The sequence below is a fragment of the Melozone crissalis genome, unplaced genomic scaffold, assembly GCF_028551555.1.
Source record: "Melozone crissalis strain CALT ecotype California unplaced genomic scaffold, PUWL_Pcris_2 ptg000033l_1, whole genome shotgun sequence".
Taxonomy (NCBI): Eukaryota; Metazoa; Chordata; class Aves; order Passeriformes; family Passerellidae; genus Melozone; species Melozone crissalis.
Window position 1 is genome coordinate 19,339,227 of NW_026535811.1, and position 21,819 is coordinate 19,361,045.

At 42.0% G+C, this 21,819-nt stretch overlaps 1 protein-coding gene across 2 annotated transcripts in view; it reads right to left on the reverse strand.

The window, feature by feature from the left end:
- VWF (von Willebrand factor) overlaps window positions 1–21,819 on the reverse strand; it is a 116,388-nt gene that overhangs the window by 67,534 nt on the left and 27,035 nt on the right. For both annotated transcript variants that reach the window (XM_054282112.1, XM_054282113.1), the window contains exons 14-19: window positions 19,491–19,686; window positions 18,646–18,861; window positions 12,470–12,710; window positions 11,585–11,679; window positions 9,760–9,920; window positions 3,000–3,103 (exon numbers count right to left, since the gene is read on the reverse strand). In XM_054282112.1, coding sequence (XP_054138087.1) covers window positions 3,000–3,103; window positions 9,760–9,920; window positions 11,585–11,679; window positions 12,470–12,710; window positions 18,646–18,861; window positions 19,491–19,686 — 1,013 coding nt within the window. The remainder of the gene's footprint in view (window positions 1–2,999; window positions 3,104–9,759; window positions 9,921–11,584; window positions 11,680–12,469; window positions 12,711–18,645; window positions 18,862–19,490; window positions 19,687–21,819) is intronic.

The window sequence follows — 21,819 nt, forward strand, 5'->3', positions numbered from 1 at the left end:
TCTCTGCTTCTTACAAGCTGCAGTATAGGACTCTAGGTGGTTTGAATTTCCCTGTTACAAAATAGGTCAGGACAGAGTCTGCTGGAATATTCTTTTATACTAGAATTTGCTGGAATATGCTTTTATACTAGAATTTTATTTAGGATATGCTGCTCTGCTCCAAGTGCCCTTGCTGCAAAACAGAGCATCCACCATTCCTGCCCTGTTCCAGAAGTATCCTGGAGGAGCACAACCTTGCTACAATAAGCTGCAAATATGAAAGGGGAACTCTCCCTTGATATCCACAGGCTTTTGATTAGTGAAATAAATTGATTTGCTAACTAGCAAAAGGCTGAGCAAATAAAGTAAAACTCAAAATCAGTGGAGAGTTAGAATACCATTTCACACAATATCTAATAATAAACATTTAATAATTAATAAGCAATTAAATTGCTCGAGGATGGCAAAACATTCATCCACTAAATGCTCCATAAATGCAGATGGACATCATCACTGCCCCAGGAATTTTCCAACCAACCTCTGTAAGGGCAGGGAAAGAGGAATTATATCCATACTTTACAGACATAAAAACTCAGGGATAAGGAACGTGAAGTATTTTCCCAAGATCAAATTGCTACCTGAAGGAAAAACTGTGCACTGAACTGAGTTCTCTAATAGTGCCTTAACCTGAGCATAGATATTATTTAATCTTGGGAACATTTTGCATCATAATAAATATTGGTCAAGACATTTTCTTCAAAGAATGAAACTTCAGTAACATGAAACCTCTTGCCCCCTCTCCTCTGCTAACAGTTAGACAAGAGCAAGATTTTGTAAATATGCGCATGGACAGATTATAAGAGACATGGGGTGGTTAAATTCAGATTAGCAAATTTCTGCAGTGCACTGCTGCACAAGTGTGACTTCAAAATTTTCATTGAGCTCCACAATGAATTCCCAATACATTGCATAACAAAAGGTTTGCCACTGGCTTAGGCTTGGAGACATTCCAGTGTTCATGAATTAGGGTGTCCCATATGTCAAGTCAGATGTAAATGCCAAATCTGACACCTCTGGCTCATATATTGCCTTTGCAGGTGTTCACATCTGGCTAAGAACAAGTGAGAATGAGAACTCCTGCAACAGCAGTACAAAAGGCAAAAACAAAAGAAAAGGAAGATCTCAACCTCCAAAATACAGACTCTCAATTCTTATTAATTCTCAAAGCAACAGTAATTTCCTATACCACTTTCTAAATTACATTTGACTTGATATTTGCTGAGAACTATCAAGAAACTTTTCAAAGTCACATAGTGCACAAAAGCCCTAGTGACATTTATGAAGGGACCTTATCTCCAATTTTACTTCCATTCATGAAAAACACCTAAAACTTGAGGAAGAGCTTTTTATCAGTGAGAAAAAGCCTGATTTCTAACATTTCCGTGACCCTAATATTGAAGGAAATTCTATGTATTTGAGGAAATATAATTTACAATGGTATTGCCAGAATTGTGGGCAGTTACAACAATGAAGCAACATCTTTATGATTACCTTAAGATCAAAGATTATATGAAAAATTGACAATAAAAAGGCTGATCATTATTATGGTGAGGAATCTTGCAAACTTTTTAACACTCAGAAGTTTCACACTTACTCTTCTTGTTTCAATAAAATTTTCATGGTGCCTGTTTTTCAGCTGAGTCACTTTTACCTAAATGCAATGTAAGCACATTACAGAGTATGTACCTAGACAAAAACATCAAATTCTCTTCCATCCTTTTCCCTTTCAAGCCTATTTTCCCCAGATTTAATTACAGTACATGGATTCACAATGTTATATGTAGCTGCAAAGGAAAGAAATTAAACAAAACACTGGGAGATGAATATTTCCATACAAAACCTTCATCCAAGACTAACTCGTGCTAGTTAGGAGTGGTCCCACTAGTTAAAAAATCTTGAAATCACTGTTGTTCAAAGAGCAGTGTACCAAACAAAAATCAAGCATTGGACTCTCTAGTGGTGCTGATTCTCTGACACAGCTCCAGCCAGTCATACAGAGGATGACAAACATTGCTTCTGGGGTTGCCACAGAGTTGGGTAGGAACATTTAGGGTAGAATGCATAACAGATTCTCAAGTCTGAGTTCAAAAAACCCCCAGGATTTTCACAGTGCTGGTAGCTGAATGTCCTACACCCCGGACTCTTGGAACTCTGAAGGAAAAGAGCCCCCATTCCCCCCCACCACACACATGGAAAAAAAGCACCTCAAGTGCAGCCAGTGTGCTGTGCAGGAGAAGCAAAAAGTGGCCCACTGTACTTTAAGCAAAGTAAAAGTGGCCTAAAGGCTGTGCTGAGGGCTTCCCTCCATGCAAACTGAGCAGCCCAGAACTCCCCTTTGAACCTATAAATTCTTTTCTAGCAACCAAGCAGGATAATCGTGAAAGACATGGAGCATTCACTCTTTTCTTCTAAGAAAGTAACAGTTTTCCATCTATTTTCATCTTTTTTAATATATCAATTGATAGAGCACTCTTTCGAGATATAAGAGGTTGACCCTGTCTTTTCCTAGTTCTTTATCATTTCCCTGAAGAGCTCCTTTCACATTACAGCTGGTGCATCACACCCCTTCTGGCTGAAAAGGGCTGACTTGACAGGCCTCAGACAGCCAACAAAAAGGGAAACACAACAGCAAAGCTTAGTGAAAAAGCCCAGGCTCCATTCCTCCCACCCCAGAGCATATAGGTCCTAAATTGTTATCTTGTGTTGCAAAATCCACTATCTAGTGCCTACAGAAGAGTTGCACAGACACACAACTATTTGTAGGGCACGAGGCAGAGGTTGCCAGACATTGCAAGGAATTTTATTGGATCTTTATGCAACATGCAAAGGGAATGTGCTGTCTGTGCAATTAATATGCTGCAAAAACTAGCTTTCTCTAAAAGAGATCTGTTAAGTAAACAATATTTGGTGTTATCAGAAACACAGCGGAACCCCTAAAGAGAAAAAACATCCTTCCTCACCAGGTGTTGCAGTCCTTAGTCACTGTTTCTCCTTTGGAATATTCTCTTCCATTGTGGAAGCACGGACACCTCTCAGGAGCAACACACTTGTTTTCATGTCGTACCTAAGCAGAACACACAGTTTGTCACCACCTGGGGCAGCTGGGACATGGCCATTTGGAACAGGAACAAGCACAGAATGTGTGGATGGAAAATAAAAGAAAGGTTGAAAGGAATAAAAGAAAGGATGAAGGCTATCCAAGGTGAGAAAGGTACAGTACTACTAATACTTTTAGCCATTAACATAAATAGAGCTGTAGGTATATAAATCACAACTCACTCCCACCATCTCAAGCTACTGGGAGAAGAGATGATATCACAGAAAAATGGCACAATGAGAAAGTCCAGGATGCAGTGAACCAGGCTAACATGAATATGGAGAGTAGGTGAATAGCTTCTCACACACAACAAACTGGAAAAGGGCCTACTAGAAAAGCAGACAAAGGGCCCAGATGGACTAAAAATGGAGACGGGAGCATCAAGGAGACCAGAAGCCGCAGTGCCTGACTCACCCATGTGCAAATGCAGGTTCTGTTGTTACAGACAACAGCCCCTTGACAAAGCCAACCCTCTATCAACTCTCCTCTGAAAATTGCAGTAATCACTCATTTTCTTTCAAATCCCTATTTATTTCCTGGAAGGCTGGATAAATACCAGTCTACTTGAGGCATTATTCTGCTCTCTCTGCAACAGGTCCTGTTGCTAGGAAGTAGGACATTATCTTCTATCCAAATTCTAATTTTCACCCTTCTGATCCAAGTTTCTCTTTAGATAAAAAAAAATCATTTATCCCACTTAAACAAAAAAAAACAAAAACAAAAACTACAGCCAAAGAAAAACAAATAATGCCTTTAGACTATTCCGTTTTTCCATTCATTTTGTGTTTTGGTTTTTTTTGTGATTCGTTTCCATTTTTAAGACCCCCAGTTTTCGAGAATCAAACATAACCAAAGCTGGCTATGCTGACTTTTCACTCAATAGCAGTTCTGGCAAAGCCAGGATAGGTTTGGCTCTGGTTTCATGGAATACCTAAATGGAGAGTCCTTCTCCTTCTTTGCATTCAAGTCACAAAATATCACCTTCCCACTTTAAACTCTTTCTGCAAAATCATTAAAATAGTTTCTTTTTTACCATTAAATATGGGCCAATGAGATCAACGTAGTCTGAACACCAGGTTAATAAAGAAGAACAGCTTTGCCTTTTCCTATGGGGACCTAGAACAACTAACAAAAAAAGATCACACAGCGCGGAGACCCTTCCTTCATATGCAGCTCCACATGCTCTGTGGCTTATGGAGAGCTGCATTATGCCAAATAAAATCACTTTATTGAAGGAAGATGGAAACAAAGAAATATTTTTCTAGATAATGGAGCTACAGCTCTGCCTTCACCTTTACAAAGGATGGTGGGAAAGTCCAGAGACGACAAGAAAGAAGCGTTTAATACCTTCTTTCCTTCCTTCTTGGTGGTATTTAGGAAAAAAGCAGGACTATGACCTCATATTCGCGGTTACATTTCTGAATTTTTGCAGAGTGTTCAGCTACACAGTTCACAATACATTTGAGGGCTTGCCTCTGGATAAAAAGCTAGGGATTAGACATCTGGTTAGTAAAAAGAGAATCACAACCTCTTCTCCTTGCTCCCTAAAAACTGGTACAGACTGGTATTAGCATTTTTATCACAACCAGCACAGCAGCCATAAAGCCACCAACAGAAGGAAGAGCACCTTGTCTTGAACGCTGACAGAGTGGGTGGGTGGGATTCAGCAAGCAGGACACAAAAACCCCAAGTGGACTTTGACCAGAAGAATGCTCATTTTTTTCTGCGAAACTCAATGAATTATGATTTTGTTAACAGTAACACACAATCTATTGGGCCTATTAACACCCCTTCCAAAATCTGAGGCATATCTGGTAGCCTGCTGCCATGGTGCACTACAAGGACCATGTGGTACTACAGTACAAGGACAGGAGCACTATTTATTAGCAACTGGATTTTCTCTGGAAGTCTCTCAATCCATCAATGGACTGCAGTTAATACAGGAGATTTAGCAGTCCTGAGTGCTTGAGATGACAGGAGGCAGCAGCACTGAGGAGGCAACTCTACAAAAAGACAGAGGTTTGTAATGAAAACAGCAGCTGTTTGCACCATTTAATGCCCTTAGGATGATGCTCTGCATCCATGGGATTACAAGTGGTTGACTAACAACTCTCCCATTACTTGGGGATCAAACAGAAATCTCTGTAATTTCCTTGCTCTGTCTTATTCATTGCTAAACCTTGAAAAATCTTGCAAAAGGAAGGACAATATTACAGGTTTCAGAACCTTTAAGATTCTCCTTACCCATACTCATAGGAGGTGATTGTTCTGCTCCGCTCTGCAATGGTGCAGCCTAACTTTGAGTCCTGGGAGCAATTTTGGGCACCACAACATAAGAATCTAAAGCTGTTAGAGGGTGTCCAAAGGAGGCTGTAAAGATGGTGAAGGGTCTGGAGGGGAAGACACATGAGGAGTGGCTGAGGGCACTTGGTCTGTTCAGCTGGAGAAGAGCAGAATGAGGTCAGAGTTCACAGCAGTTCTGCAGATTGCTCACAATGGGAAGAGGAGGGCAGGCCCTGATCTCTGCTCTGATGGACGAGGGACAGGACCTAAGGGAATGGCTGGAACCGTGTCAGGGTAGGGTTAGGTTGTTTAGGAAGTTTTCTTCCCCCAGAGGGTGGCGAGGCTTAGAACAGGCTCCCCAGGGAACAGTCACAGCCCCTAGGCTGCCAGAGATCCAGGATTGTTTGGACAATGCTCTCAGGCAAAGGGTGGGATTGTTGGGGTGTCTGTGCAGGGCCAGGAGTTGGGCTGGATGACCCTTGTGAGTTCCTTCCAAGTCAGGAGATCCTATAGTCCTGAAATCCAACTCAACCTAAACTTTGAACTCTCTTGGTCAACACAATTTGATGAGTCCCTCTGTCAAGGGAAGCTCAGACATTGCTCTGTTCCTCCTGACACATGAGTGGATTTCAGTGGAAAGTCAGCCAAATATATGAAGAAGCATGAGATTAAATAAAGTGGGTCAGATGAGAACCCAATAGCTAATAGGCTTTAGAATAAGAAATTGGTTTGGGGAACAAGGGACCTTAAAGATCACCCAGTTTCATGAGCAGGGACACCTTCCACTATCCCAGGTTGCCCAGAGCACCATCCAACCTGGCCTTGGACACTTCCAGGGAAGGGGCAGCCACAGCTTCTCAGGGCAGCCTGTGTCAGGGCCTCACCAGCCTCACAGGGAAGAATTTCTTTCATAATTTGTTTTTTAACTTAAACAGCCTCTCACTCTTACTGTGCAAACAAAGTCAAGTTAACAACATGTCAGAAGATCAAAATGTGCTGGTTTACAATTGACTTCTCTTTCTTAGGTTAGCTGCATGTCTCTAATGTTTATTTGATATGTCCATCTCCTCATGAAGACATTGCAACATAGGATAGGCCCACACTAAAAAATATACAACAGAGAAATCAAAATGTCAGTTTAAAATAGGTAGAAAGAAAAAAAAAAAAAAGCCTTCCAATCTTTCCTGCTTAAGATGTTTAGGATTTGTAGGGTTTTTTCCCTTTTTATACTAATGTATCAACGTTTTAGAAATAGTTTTATTTCAGCAGTCAGAATGCAATAAAATATTTCATTTAAATTTTAAACCGTAGTCTTTTGTCAGTTGTTGGGAATAGAAAAAAAGTAATTTTCTGCTTTTGGAATGTCTGGATTTTGTGCTCTGTGATTGTTCTGTTCCTCTCTTTCCCCAGAAAGGTGGTTAACACTCAATTTGTATATTTATTAATATTTTCCAATGAGAAAAACTGAAGTGCAGTAAACTAATCTGAGAAAGCCTATTTTCCCCCACACTTCTGCACATATGCTATGATCTCTCTTTTCTGCTGTGCAAGAGGGTGACAAGTATGGAGAATTTCCCACCTTCCAGATGATCAAAGACAGAAGAATTATTTTTATGACATATTGAACATTTTTTATTTGCTAGAAATCAAAGCAATATAAAATTCTAAGTCAAGATGAACCAGAAAACTTATATTTGAAAGAAATTGAAAGAAAGTTGAAAGTTTGGAGGAAGATAAAAGAAATTGGGTTTTGTCTTCAAGCTAATAAGTTATCTGTGAGCACTGATAACTTTCATATGCTACTATATTACAAAAGAAAAGAAAAATCTTCAGTAAGAAGGCACAATTTCTTCCAGCATGATAATATGTGCAAATATTTATGGGAACACATGTTGAGTAATCCATTACTTCCCACAGACCTTCCTGCAAACAGCAGCTCACCTCTGTGAGTTGCTCGTAAATTAGGCAGGATTACAGCAGACTGACAAGTAAAATAGTAATTCCTTTTTCCAGTCCCTTTATTGCTCAACTCTGTTGTACAAGCCTGGAAAACACAGACTTTGATTTGACTTCGAAGAGCTTTGTCTCTGTGCTCCCAGAGTCTCTGTGTTAGAAAAGGACAGGATGGAAAGGAGAACCTGGTCACCAACCAAATCCTTCTCTATCGGGGGAGCACAAAGCCTCATTGCAGAGCACAGAATAAGAAAAAAAATAAGAAAAAAAGGCTCTCCCAAACCTCATCCCATTGGGTGAGAAGAAGGAAACTGCTCTTTGAGAATGAGCTGGCAGCTCCTGCGAAGCCAGGAGTCAAAGACAGGGCCAACAAGACAGACCTGAATGGGGATTGGGCTTGATCCTGACTTTGCATGGCATTGGTTACAGGATGATTTCTACATGGGCTTCTCCCATTGTGGCTTGGGTGCAGCTCGTGATTTTTATTCTCTGCCACAAGGGAAGCCAATGAGAACAAGTAATTTCAGACAGAGTTTAGTGAAGATTAAACCATACTGTCATCTAGTGGACAGAGAATTTATTTTACTTTTTTTTTTTTTTTTAAATAGTGAGCCTGATTCTTCAATTCAAAAACTGACAAACCACCTTGTTGAACTCAGGTGTGTTTCACATCACTGCAAAGTCAGCTGGAGTCTCCAATTCCAAAAGGCCAAAGACTGCTCTCTTGGCAACAATTTTATGAAGCAATTATTTGTTTTAACTTACTGAAAAAGAATACAAAATACTGTAACAAACATGGAAGTTAATTACTATGGGAGTTGGGGTTTTTTCCCTGTGGAGTAATTATCATAATTTGTTTTCCACAATTACGTCAAAAGTGTACTATTACCATGTCCCAGAACTGAAACCAAAAATCTCAAGCTCCTTTACCAAATCAGCTGAATGTTAGATGCAAAGAAAAGCCTGTTCATCCTGGAGCTGTGGGAACTTTTAAGTAGAGAAGCTTTTTCAAGTCTTCTTATCTCACTACTATTTAGGAATATTTTTCACTTAAAGGATAGGCATTTACAGACTGAAACGTGAAAAGAAGCAACACTTGTTTTTAAAATCATGGTGAAAATTTATGGGTGATTTCAGATTCTGTTCTTTTTCACCTCCAAGACATTTCACAAGCCTTAGCTTTTTTCCTAGAGCTGACATTTTATTCTGGAGTAGAATCTATTTATATAAATGGGTGTTTGTCAGCAAAATACAGTAGCAACATTCAAAATATATGTTTATATTATTGCTAACAATTATTGCATAATTTGGGAAGAGCTGTTTTTCTAGAAAGATAATTGAAGGAATTTGGGGGCAGAAAACAATTAAACTTATTCTTATATTTGAGGGTTGCAGTGGGATATAACCCTGGGCCCCAGAGAGCCTCTTTTCAGTGAAAATAAAAAAGGTGTGCTTAGTACAACACCTGCAACTCCGAGACACACTCTGACATCATCTTAGCAAGTTTCATATCCCACATTCCTTCTCACAGGGTTGTTCAATTTGGTACAACCCACAGGAAGGCAGCTGGAGAGATCGAGACTTGACAAGGAGGAATCAATATCAGCAGGAAGGATGGCTGGATCAGAGAAACCCAAAAATGGGTTGGGTTGGAAGGAATCTTAAAGATCATCCTGCTCCAACCTCCTGCCAGGGGCAGGGACACCTTCCACTACTCCAGGTTGCTCAGAGCCTCATCCAACCTGGCCTTGGGCACTTCCATGGATGGGGCAGCCACAGCGTCGCTGGGCAACCTGTGCCAGGGCCTCAGCACCCTCACAAATAAAGACTTTTTACCTCACAACCAATCTAAATCTGCTAAATTCTGCCAGTGTGAAGCCATTCCCCCTTGTCGTGTCACTCCAGGCCCTTGTCCAGAGTCTCTCTCCATCTTTCCTGTGGGCTCCCTTCAGGCATCGGAAGGCCACAATGAGGTCACCCCCAACCCTTTCTCTTTGCCAGGCTTAACAATCCCAATTGTCTCAGCCATTTTTTGGAGGAGAGGTCCTCCAAAATAGGTCCCCCTATGATCAACCTGAATATGGGTATCTCTCTCCTGTCTCTCTGGCCGAGAAAGTTCAACAAGACTGAAGAGGAGTTTAGGAGCAGAGCTGAAGGAAGACATAAACTGGTCTTCAAGGCAGGCTTTGGAATTTTGATTAATAATTATTTTTGCAAGCTAAAGTTCATCTTCAATGCTTGCACATGTTCTTTAAGCCAGCCACAACTAGACAGTCAATACTTCACAACCACTTATTCCCAAGCTGCAAGAAGACTATTGGTAGCACAGAATGAAGGCAAGAAACAAACAGGACCTGCTTCTTGCTGCTGTATTGAAAGCTGCTTACCATCCCTTTCGGACAGAGGCATCCAGATATGCAGCCATGGCTGATGCACTCCAGGTCATAGTTTTGGCAGGTCTTGGTACATTCCACTCCTTCTGCTCTTGGGTTGTTGGCAGGACAGATAATTTTTTCCATGGGGAATCTGCATGTCAAGCTCCTTTTTACTTAAAAAAAAAATGAGTTCACAAAAAGTGCAATTAGAACTCAAGTACTCATTGCTGGCACAGTATTTTTCTAAAAGGTGGATCTTTGATTTGAAAATTAATTTCACTAATTATAAAATTAATTTAGAATATAGCCTGCAGCAACATCATTAGATATGACATGGCAAAGAAAACAGCCCTTCCCTTGGAGTGACCTCAGTTAGGCTGTCATGAAAGCAGCTATTTAACACTGAAGCAAAAAAGCTGCACTAAACATGTAAGTGCAACTCCAGACTGCACTGGGGCTATGCAAACACCCCTAAGCACTGTACAAAGTTAGCAGAAAATTGATATTCTGAGAAGCAACAGCATCTTATATTATTGCATTTAGACCCATTTCTCACACTGAATGTAGCTACATTGGTGACTGTAAAAGCAGTGCCCTGAGCTTCAATAAAAACTGTTTGAGACTTCAGGATCTGACAGAAGATCAGAATGTCCCAAGAAACTATTTCAAGTGGTACTAGCAATGTGTCTCTATGAGGTTTTGTAATTCTGGACATCCTATTATCAGGAAAAGTATGTCTTAGGAGCATTAAGGGAAGACTTTGGTGAGATATTCACCTGGAAGGCTTCACTTGAAGAACAGGTGACCCAACCAGTGACACTGTCACTGGTGTCCTAGCAAGCAACATTAAGCAGGTCACTGCCCTGTACCTACAGAGGCATTTACAGTGTTTTCCTCTAGAAGTTGATTTATCCTGAGAAGGTGCAAAGACACACAATTACCCTTTGTCTCCAATGCACTGGCAAATATCAACCAGAAATTTCCTCCAGACCCCGTGTACAGGTGCATTTGTCAGAGTGCCGTGGAAGTCACTGTAGTTAGCTCTACTGGTGTTCCCATAGGGATCATAGGTTATCCTGAGCTGGAAGGCACCCACAAGGATCACGAAGTCCAGCTCCTGGATATTCTCAGGCCTCCCCAAAGCCCCACTAGCCCTTTCCCCCCTGAGATGCATCCAGTCTCAAACCCCCTATGCCATGAAAATCCCATAAGCTCTATCCATGTATCAGTGGGAAACCCCAAAAGATCCCAGAGCACTGCTGGCCTTTCTCCAATACTGCAAACTCCAGTTAGATGCTAGAAGTGTTCCCATGCACCTTTCACAGCCAAATGTTCGATAAACCTGTCCACTGATGGGAAACATGGTAGCTATCAGTCTCCAGGAGGTTTCATGGAGATTCCTGCTGGCTGGAAGGCACACTGGAAACCTGGCAGCAGTGTAACCTTTAGGTCACTAAAAGCCTCATTTACACCAGGAAAGAGTTTGCATCCTGCTAGTGAGAAACAGAAGGTATAAAATTGATGAGTTACTGATGTCTTGTGATCCTCAAATAGCAACTGGAGACCTCAGATCACTGACATAGGTGATCCTTTAACCTTTTCAGCTCAAGAGAGACTGCAGTGGTTAATTATAATTTTGAGAGGTGAGATTCAGTGAGCCCTGCACCCTCCCATACATCCCTTTTGTTTCTATCCCGCAAAAAAAAAAAAAATTGGAAAAAATATCACAATATCACAGCTGTTGCAACCCTGAAATTTCTTCTCCAATCAAAACTACCAAGAGGCTAAAGAGAAAAAAAAATCAAAATAAAATATTAAGATTTTAAGGCATACTAACTTCTGGGAGATGGCCTCTCATCAGCAAAAACATCAGCCAGGAAGGCACCAGGAGCTCTGTTTGTACTGCAGTGCATAAATCCATTCTCACAATAGCTAAGAAAAACAAACAACTTATATGTAATTAAACAGCATTCAGCTTTCGCTCACACTGGTTTTTAGTCAATAGGGAACTTGTCAGAATACAAAACTACACCTCAGTGGGGCTGAGCTGTTGCTCTCCATCCACTGTGTCTACCAACATTAAAGGCAAAAATTCCTTAAGGGAGTTGATGCCATACAGTGGCATGGAAACCCAGCTGCCTGCTGGCCCTGACCTGCTGGAACCAGTGCAGCTGCACAGGGATAAAGCTAAGCAAGACAATAGTCAGCTTTGCTGAGGAAAAGAAGTAAGGGACCATCCAGTTACTGAAACTTGGGATTTTTGTGGTAGAGAGGAAAAGAAGACACTGTTCCCAAAACTGGGCCTGTCCAGAGATTGCATTCCCACTCCAAGTGTACTGCTACTCAATTTAACAATTAGAAATGCTTTTTAATACTTGTATCTTTGACAAGAGGTAATTAGGTTTTAGCCATTAAGAATTATAGCACAGTACATTAAAGTGACATTTTAAAAGCCCGCAAAGTAGCTATTGTCAGTAATTAAGCTCCATTTCAAACTCGCAGGAACTGTTCATAGGACAGGGCTTAATACCGAGTAAGGTGGTATTTGAAATTAATCAGAGTGCGATACAATAGCAAAACTCACCATTTGGATTCTTGGAGGCAAAATCTTGCCTTTTCTTTAACTAGTTTCAGTGGATGCACAGGAACTGACCCAACAACTCAAGCCCTCCAAAAAGTGGAGCAATGGTGTGTAGGGAAGGATTAGGAATAGCGTGCTTACCACATGGAGTAATGGTTCGAGAAGACATCCTCTGGCTGGAAGATCTCCCCATCATAGTAACAGGAGCACTGGGATTTGGGCACACACTGCTCATGCTCATCCAGGTATTGCCCAGGGGGACAGTAGCACCCCTCCAGGCACAGCTGCTCACAGTTCTCCTCCGGGTAGGACAGAGACTGGCACGTCTGGTTGCACGGCATCCCACATTGTTGGTACACCTGGCCTTCAGGACAGGCCATTGCTGGTGAAACACATGAGGGAGAAGAGCATTTGATTCAAATCCAGCTAAAGGAACAGCTGCCTAAAACAGACTGGGAAGCTTGGGATTAAAAGGCATTTGCTCAATTTACTTGTCAATGGAGTGTTACACCATCCCTCCTTCTGCAGCACTGGTGTAGCCTAAGGCACTGCTTATATATACACACAAACAAAACCTTACTAAAGGAAATTCCCCATAAATGTCAGGACTGGACTACCCTGCACTATGATGGAAATCTAGCCACAGAATTTTGCCCAGAACATGAAACACACGCTCTGTCCAACCTCTGTTATTATCTGGATCACAGTCAGGATAACCTAACTGAAGCTCCCCTGAAGGGAACCTATAAAAAAGATGGAGAGACACTCTTGGCAAGGGCCTGGAGTGACAGAACAAGGGGCAATGGCTTCACACTGACAGAGAGCAGGTTTAGATTGGATCGTAGGAAGGAATTCTTCCCAGTGAGGGTGCTGAGGCCCTGGCACAGGTTGCCCAGAGAAGCTGTGGCTGCTCCATCCCTGGAAGTGTCCAAGGCCAGGCTGGATGGGCCTTGGAAAAACCTGGGCTAGTGGAAAGTGTCCCTGCCCATGGCAGGGGGTTGGAATGACACAGTCCGTTGGAATGACATGTTAGGGTCCCTTCCAGCTCAAACTATTTCATGATCCCATGCATTAAGAGCATTACAAGTGTCATCTACACATTCACACCTCTCTTCCTTTGCAACATATTTAGGGACCATTTGGTCAAAATAAGTAGAAAAGTAGTAGAAAAGTATTTTTCTGCTTTGTTAAACAGGAGTGCAGCAATACACAACAGCCTCACATCCCAGAAGCACTCTGTGGTTTCTATGAAAACAAGCGCAAATAATGAAGTAATTTAGCAATCACGGAGCCAAACCTTGATACTAACAACTTTTGATGATTATCTCTTTCATATGGAGACTAATTATGGCCTTTGTAGCCATTTTGGCTTCTTCATTTTTAAAACTGCCGCTTCTACAGAGCCGATTTTGAGGCATTCACTTCTGCACACATCAGCATCAGCACTAGGTGGCAGCTATGACAACACATTGCAGAAGATAGGACACGAGCTTGTTTTACCAAGAGTTTGAATTTAACAGGCCTCCTGATAACCACGGGTTACACTGTAGTTTGTAGCAACCTTCCACAGCAAACAGTTGTAAGGTTATGAGGAACGACGTTGGCACATTTGTACCTTGCTGAAACCAAGATCAAAGGGTTAGAGAGAAGGCCCTTCCCCTTGTAATTCCTGCAGAATGATGTGATAATCCCTACTCTCTTCTAGCTCACATCCCTGGGAACTCTGGCAGCCATGGAATAACAGGATAGTCCTGCAGCTTCAGCCAGGTGTTCACTGGACTAGCAAAGCAAGGCCTACGTACTGACCAGTGACTCATGGTCACCTTCACAAAACTCCTCTGAAATGAAGAATTATTCCTGCCTACTGGAGAGAAACATGGTTGCACCAGCTTCTCTTGAGGCCCCTGCAGCCCCATACATGGTAGTATAATACCCTAAACTGAAAATCCAGCCCAGAAATATCTAAGGTGACTTGAACCCCTCTTAAGAGCAAAAATCTCCCAAATCTGGGACCGGCGCCCAAACTGCTTAATGTACCTTTCACATCACAGTCCAAGAAATGTGTGCTCATCAATACAGCAAATGTTTCCTAATTCGGGACAAAGCAGAAGATAGACTCATTCACTGTTACAGGAAATTTTGGCAGCGTTCACAAAAATGTGCTTCTGACTTATATAAACCTGATCTTTGCAGTAAATCAAACCCTGAACAGGCATAGCCCACGGCTGAGGACCATTTTAAAAATAACTTTCATTATTAAAGGCACATCCTAGCAGGAGAACCATGGGGCCTCAGCCAAAAGTACTATTTGTTACACATGAACCTCTGGAAACATGGAACTGGTTTGGCAGGTTTCAGATGGGTACATCAGTTTATGAGTTTCAAGATTCAAAAAAAGGATGTGATAAATGAGCCCAGAATCCTGCCCTACTTTCTAGTCAGTTGTAACACTCCCTATCCACGGGACAACTTTGCAGTAGATTCCTTTCTTAGATAAACCTTTGTAATCCATGTGTGGGAATGACTTCAAAGTGATCAATGTGAAAGACAGCAAGTTTCAATTAGATATTAGGAAGAAATTTGTCCTTGTGAGGGTGCTGAGGCTCTGGCAGCGGTTGTCCAGCAAAGGTGTGGCTGACCCATCCCTGGAAGTGTTCAGGGACAGGCTGAAAGGGACTTGGAAAAACCTGGTCTAGTGGAAGGCATCCCTTGGAACAAGATGATCTTTAAGGTCCCTTTCAACCCAAACCATTCTATGATTTTCCTTGCCTATGTACCTCCTAAAATTTTTTGAACATCCCCTGTTTTTCCAGTTATGCTTAAAAATGCCATTCTTACACTCCACATCCCAATACACTGCTCTATCTATCCCTTCCCAGCAACATTTGTTTTTAACTACAAAAAGGCAAGACAAGTGACCTGGGAAAGGCCTGATGTCTGTACTGTGTAATACACTGCCACTAAAAAAATAACAATCCCATTATTGACAGAAAAATTAGAGAAAAAGGCAAGATGCATCTAGTCCCTGTGGATGGCCTCTATAAAACCAAAACAGCTCAATGCTGTGCTCAAAGCACAGGCTATCCCAGGAATAAGATGAGAAACAGTGGGAAAGCATTGGAAAAAATATCTTTGCATCGAACAGCTCATGCAGCTCATAGGGGCAGGTTTTGAGATCAGAGTGAAAGAGACAAACCATAGCCAGTTCCTCAAGTAACACAAGGTGAAAACATTGCCACCTCTGAGTGAAGGTAGACCCTGCCAGAACTAGATTTAACACAGCTTCTCTGCCATGCTGAGGCCCAGCATGCCCTGTAGCCATTCTCATATGCTGCTCAGAGCCTGTTCTTAATTCCCTATGCCAGCACTCTTAGATTTATCCTATTCAAATCCTCTTACAGAAGGCATGCAAAGCCACCAACCGCCCCAGCACTACCACACTAAGGAACATAATGGGATTAGCAACATGTCCTACAATCTGAAGGAAAATCTAGGGACCTGCTGATGGATTCCCCTGTACCACAGAACAATACACACATGGGACAGGTAAACATAGAATGTATGGGTTGGAAAAGACCGTAAGATAACTGACTACAGCCATTAACCTCACACTGCCAAGTCCACCACTAAAGCATGTCCCTTAGTGCCACATCCACGTGGCTTGCAAATACCTCAAGGCATGGTGATCCAACAACTTCTCTGGGTGGCCTGTGCCAGTGCTTGATAACAATTTCCATGAAGAATGTTTACATAAAACCTAATCTGAATCTCTCTGTGAAACCTGAGGCCATTTCCTCTCCTCTTGTCCCTTGTTCCCTGGGAGCAGACCCCAATCCCCACCTGGCTGCACCCTCCTGTCAGAGTTCTAGAGAGTGAGAAGGTCTCCCGTGAGCCTCCTTTTCTCCAGGCTTAGCCCCACCTCAGCTCCTCCTCATCATATTTGTGCTCCAGAACTTTCTTCAGCTCCATCCCCTTTTCTGGACAGGCTCCATCTCCTCAATGTCTTTCTTGTAGTGACAGGCCCAGAAATACCCCAGGATCTGAGGTGTGGCCCCAGCAGTGCCAGCCCAGGGGACAGTCACTGCCCTGGCCCTGCTGCCACACCATGGCTGGCACAGCCCAGGTGCCATTGGCCTCCTGCCCCCCTGGGCACACCTGGCTCCTGTCCAGCCGCTGTCCCCAGCACCCCCAGGGCCTTTCCCATCTTTCCAGCCCCTCTGCCCCAGCCTGGAGCTGCAGGGGGTTGGTGTGACCCAGGGCAGGACTGGGCCCTTGGCCTTGTGGAATCTCAGAGCACTGGCCTGGGCCCATGGATCCAACCTGTCCAGATCCCTCTGCAGAGCCTTCCTGCCCTCCAGCAGATCCACACTCCACCCAGCTGGGTGCTGTCCATGAGCTTACTGAGGATGCACTCGATCCCCTCACCTAGATCGTTGATTAAAATATTAAATAAAACTGGCCCAACTACTGAGCCCTGGGGAACACCACTGGTGACCAGCCCCCAGCTGGGTTTAACTCCATTCACCACCACTCTCTCAGCCCAGACATTCAGCCTGGGTTTTAACCAATTTTTTACATGCAGCTGCACGAGAGACACAGCCCTTCATAGTGTGGCCTGTCTGCTTCTCCCTTCCAGCATGAAGGGATTGGCTTGGTGCTTATTCAGAGTGGGTTACAGGGGTATGAGTCAGGTCTTAAATAATCAAACTGCAACTAAAATAATGTCAAAGATAGGGGAGCTGAATGCACTTGTTAGCTTGACACAGAGCAGAAATGCTGCGCTACACTAATGACTTTGCTCCCTGATACTTATCCACTCCAAATCAAGCAAACTGGTTCTGTCAAGTCATTTCCCAAGAAACCAAATCTCTGGGGATGAAGGTAGGGGTGCAAGACATATTCAGTGCATTGGGCCACCAGCACAAATTACACATCTCAAACCCATTCAAACAAATTCACATCTCAAACCCATTAAGAAAAAGAAATTGGTCTACCTCATGTGTCAGGAGATGTCTAGGGCACTAGGATTATTTAATGGGGGCTGATGGATCTGCAATCAGGGAAATTGTCACTTTGGGCGAGTACAAAGCTCTCTGTAATGTACAGAAAGGAAGAAGCAGCTCTGCACTATTAAAGATTAATTGTGAAAATTAACTTGCTCAATTACAGAGAGAGCAATGGGGCATTATCGCTCCTCTTTCTTTCAGCCTCCAGACCTGCAGAGTTCTGAAAGGATTTTTATTACATTACTGTTTCACTACCTGAACATTTACATAAACTAGGTAAAATATTATAAAACCATGCAGCAGTTTAATATAAACTGGGTTTGTTCTCATTAGCAGCAAGCACACCACAGCCTGCAAAAGTTGTGGTTACTGACCTTGCAGACCCTACCAGGTCAAAGGCCAGAGACCTCTCTCTTTTCCACTTTCTACACACTCAGTTTATAAATGTTTTTCCCACCCTCTGCTTGGGTAAATGTAAGAGAACAAATCTGGAGAGCTGCCAAGCCCACATGCTTTCCCTCAAATTTTTCAATTGTCTTCTTTCCTTTATAACAAAGTTGCTCAGGAAAATGGAAAAACATTCACTTCACAAATATTTATGGGAAAATATGTCTGTGCTCAATCAAAATTACACGACAATGGATTTTTTCCTACCACATTGACCTAAGAGAGAAATAAAAGAAATGAAAGGTGTTGGACTGTTCTGCTCCAGCTTCTTGGCAGTTTGGCTATTAATCTTGTCCTGGATAAGAGAGAGACAGATGTCAGAGAGGCTGTGGTACCTCAATTTTTTGGAGATATTAAAAATTTTTCTGGCCAAAACCTCAGGCAATCAACAGTAATTTAGCCTTTCTGTGAGCAGGGGTGATGCCACAAGACTGCCAAAATTCTTTTCTGATACAAGTTTGTCCTGCCCTTTTGTGCTTCCTCCATAACCCCACGTTCAGGAGTCATTGATGAGGTCAGGACCTGGGAAACTTGGGCCTCAAAAAAAGGCAGTTCATGGATTACTACAAATCACTTGGGAGATTCCTAGCCTAGGACATTCAGAAAGTTTCCAGGTGAGTAGGTGAAAATGGAAATCCAGGAAAAAGTTCTGTGGAGCTGTCTCAGATCAACACTTCTCTCTCCCAGTGCTGAGCAGTCCCTGGTAACACCTTCTGCATCCTTATCAGTGTGAAGGAAAGATTTATTCTCATCATTTGCCATAAGGAAAATCTGGCATCTCATTCTAAATCTTTCACACAACATTGCTAGAAAAATTCCTTCAGGAGGATGACAATAAGTGGGTTTGAGCAGCAGTGCACTTACGGCAGAAGTCAGGTTGTCTCCACTCCACCAGGATGCTTTTCCTGGCACAGGCTGCTGCATAATTAGCAATGGCAGAGCACAGGCAATCCTTGCCACTGGAGCAGGAGCAAACATCAAAGCGACAGTTCTTCACATAGGGAGTGGGACTCACTACATAGTGACAAGGTTCAAAGGCAGGAGACATCAGAACTGAGCAGGAATCCTCAGCATATTTGGCTAAAAAGAGAAAAATTACATGCTCATATTGAATCAGTCAATCAACGTGGCTTTCAAGGAAAGCCAGAGGAGCCACAGTAAGCATTTTCTCTTCCTTTTATAAAAGAAAAAATAACTAAACAAACCCCACAAGAATAAAATAGGATCAGGCAGGCACAGATAGCACCATAGCTCATACATCATGAGCTCTACTGAAAGAATAATGTCTCAAGAGTAAAACAAATCAAGGAAAAGCAATGCTTTTATATTCCGTTAGCACTATTTCTGGTGCTGTAATTCCCTTTACAGGGCCTTTGCTTTCTGCTGACTTTTTTATATTTGCAAAATTAAACTAGTTTTTGCTTTCAATTTTCACAAAATATTATGTTTTCCTTATGAAACCTGCATCAATATAAGTCTCTCTGTGTGTGTTTTTTTTTTTGCTGCTGTTGTTTACCTGCATCAATACAAGTCTCTCTGTGTGTGGTTTTTTTTTTGTTGCTGTTGTTTATTGGGTTTTTAAAAATATATATTGCAGCCACCCTGGTGGTAATGTAAGCAACATCAGGTTCTTCTCTTTATTTTCCTTTTTTGTGTAAATGGAAGATCACCATTTGCTGCACATGTTAATTTTGAATAGAGTTCAGTACCTAAATGAGGATTGAGGTTGCAGGGGTCACTGTCTTGTTTTAACAAGTCCTGGCAGTCAGCATTGAGCTTCCAGGAATTTCCAAAGTCTTCCAGAAGGGATTCCACCATGCCAGAAGGTGTAAGAAAATCATCCCCTTGGTTCCCATCATAATTTCCACACAGCCCACACATCCTTTCGAAGTAGACTGGGGACACCTAAGGAACACAACATTTGCCTGGTCATCTTCTAGAACAGGTTACCACTGTAGAGGAAGATTTTTTTAAGGAATGAGCCATACACAACTGAATAGCCCAGAAAATTCTCGAACACAAAGCAAAATGCTACAGACACAATGCCATTGTACTGTATTTTCAAACTTCTAACAAAATTGCTACTATTAGTAGCTGCAGGACAATTTTTACACAGTACAGTGAATTTCAGAGGGTGACTAGGAGAAAAATAGCTTATTTTTATGCCTTGATCAGCAGTCCAGTTTAGTCTTTCCTTGTTCTCACTGTTCATTCATATAAATGAGCAGGGCAACAGTGGGGGCTGTAATTTTTTAAAATGCAATTCCAATGGCACCTGGGAGCATTTCACATTTTAAAGGAAAATTGGATGATGAAGGAAAAATAAACTAATACCCCCTAAAGCTACTTCATATTAGAGCTTCCTGCTGCCCAGAGGAACTTCAAGCAGACTAAAACCAGAATTTCCAACAATCCACAGAACAGGTGCACTTTTCACCTGTTTTATTCCAGCTGCAAATCAAGGAGCATCTGAAAGATAATCCTAAACCTAGAGGTAAACAGGGAGAAATCTCCTAAGCAACATCTGCATCACAAAGGCACCAATACCTTTTATTTTAGTAAGAACTGACAGTTTCTGTTAGGAGTAAAGCTCAGGTACATTACAAACACCACATTACAGTTACATTACAAACACAGGAACTCTGATGCTACATCAGCCCTCTCTATTCATGTAGCTGAGTGTGAGTTTAGGCAGGCTTGCAGGAGTAACCAGTGAAACAAACAAAAAAAGTTATAAAAAATCACATTTTTCAAAGAAAACAGTTTTTCTGTATAAATAAAAATAAAAAGCATCCTCCAAAATATAACCTAATACTACCCAGCATTCAAACACGGGGGTCAGAGAATAAATATGGAGCATCAAAAAGAACAATTAGAGAATAAATATTCTTACTACTAAGAGTATTACTGCTCGTTCACGTACTCTGCAGATGGAGCAGTGATTCACAAGTCCAAATTGTGCAGTATTTTGGAGTGGAAGCTCAAATCACAAATATCAGGCAGTTACAGAAAGGAGAGTCCTCTTGAGGAACACAGGAAGAATTTTTGCCAGAACAAGGTAATGGAAGTGTATCACTTCCTCCAATTATTATCAGCAATACTTGGCAAGAGGTCAATCTCCAAATCCAGTATAAAATAAATCTCCAAAAGCAATTAAAGAGATGCTTTAGACGCCCAGCAAGGGAAGGAGCAGACAACTGGAGAAACTTCCACTGCTTTTATAGGTAGATGATCTGGAGCAGAAAATTAGGTTTGTTTTCAATGGGACAAAAAATCTGCCCAGTTATATGGGTTTCTGACCTGGGACAAAAATATTTTGAATACTGAGGAAAGCCAAAACTCCTGAGATGTGCTAAGGGACTGAAGTGAATTATTCTAAGCCCCAAAAGAACTTTTAGGACCCTCAGAGCACAGAGATACAGGTTAAATCAAAACAACAACCACAAACCCGCAGATGCTTTCTAAAATTATTCCAGACCTTTCTTATCTGTTTTCTTTTCAACTCTTGAACTCAGTTCTGAACTGGCTTTCATAACCATTGGTGCTGTGCCAGACATGACATTTAAGCCAGATTTTGCGGCAGGGAAGGAGAATGCAAAAGCAACACCATGGTTCAAGGAGGACAGCATTTACCACTCGGCAGAAAATCTCAGGAAAACTGGTTTTCTTGGCAAGACTCCTCTCAGTGAGCAGACTCCTACTAAAAGGGGGATTCAAAGGCAACAGGGCTGTGGTTACACTTCCTTACAGATAATTTCTTTTAAACTTAGCTCAATTTTTCTACACTTTGCTGTCTCTGCAGCACCAACAAAACCTAATTGTTAATCAAGGCTGACTTAAAATATTCCTCACAGTAGAAGGAGCCCAGAACACATCTATGAGCTGATTTCTATTTCCTGGAAAATGTGAGTAACTGTCTCTGGGGCCCTTTCCTTCCCTTATTTTAAGTCATTCACATCTGTTCGTTTAGACAAGGCAGTCAAAGCAAACAAAAACAAAACTCCAGTTTGGAGGATATCTGCTCAACAAAACACAAAA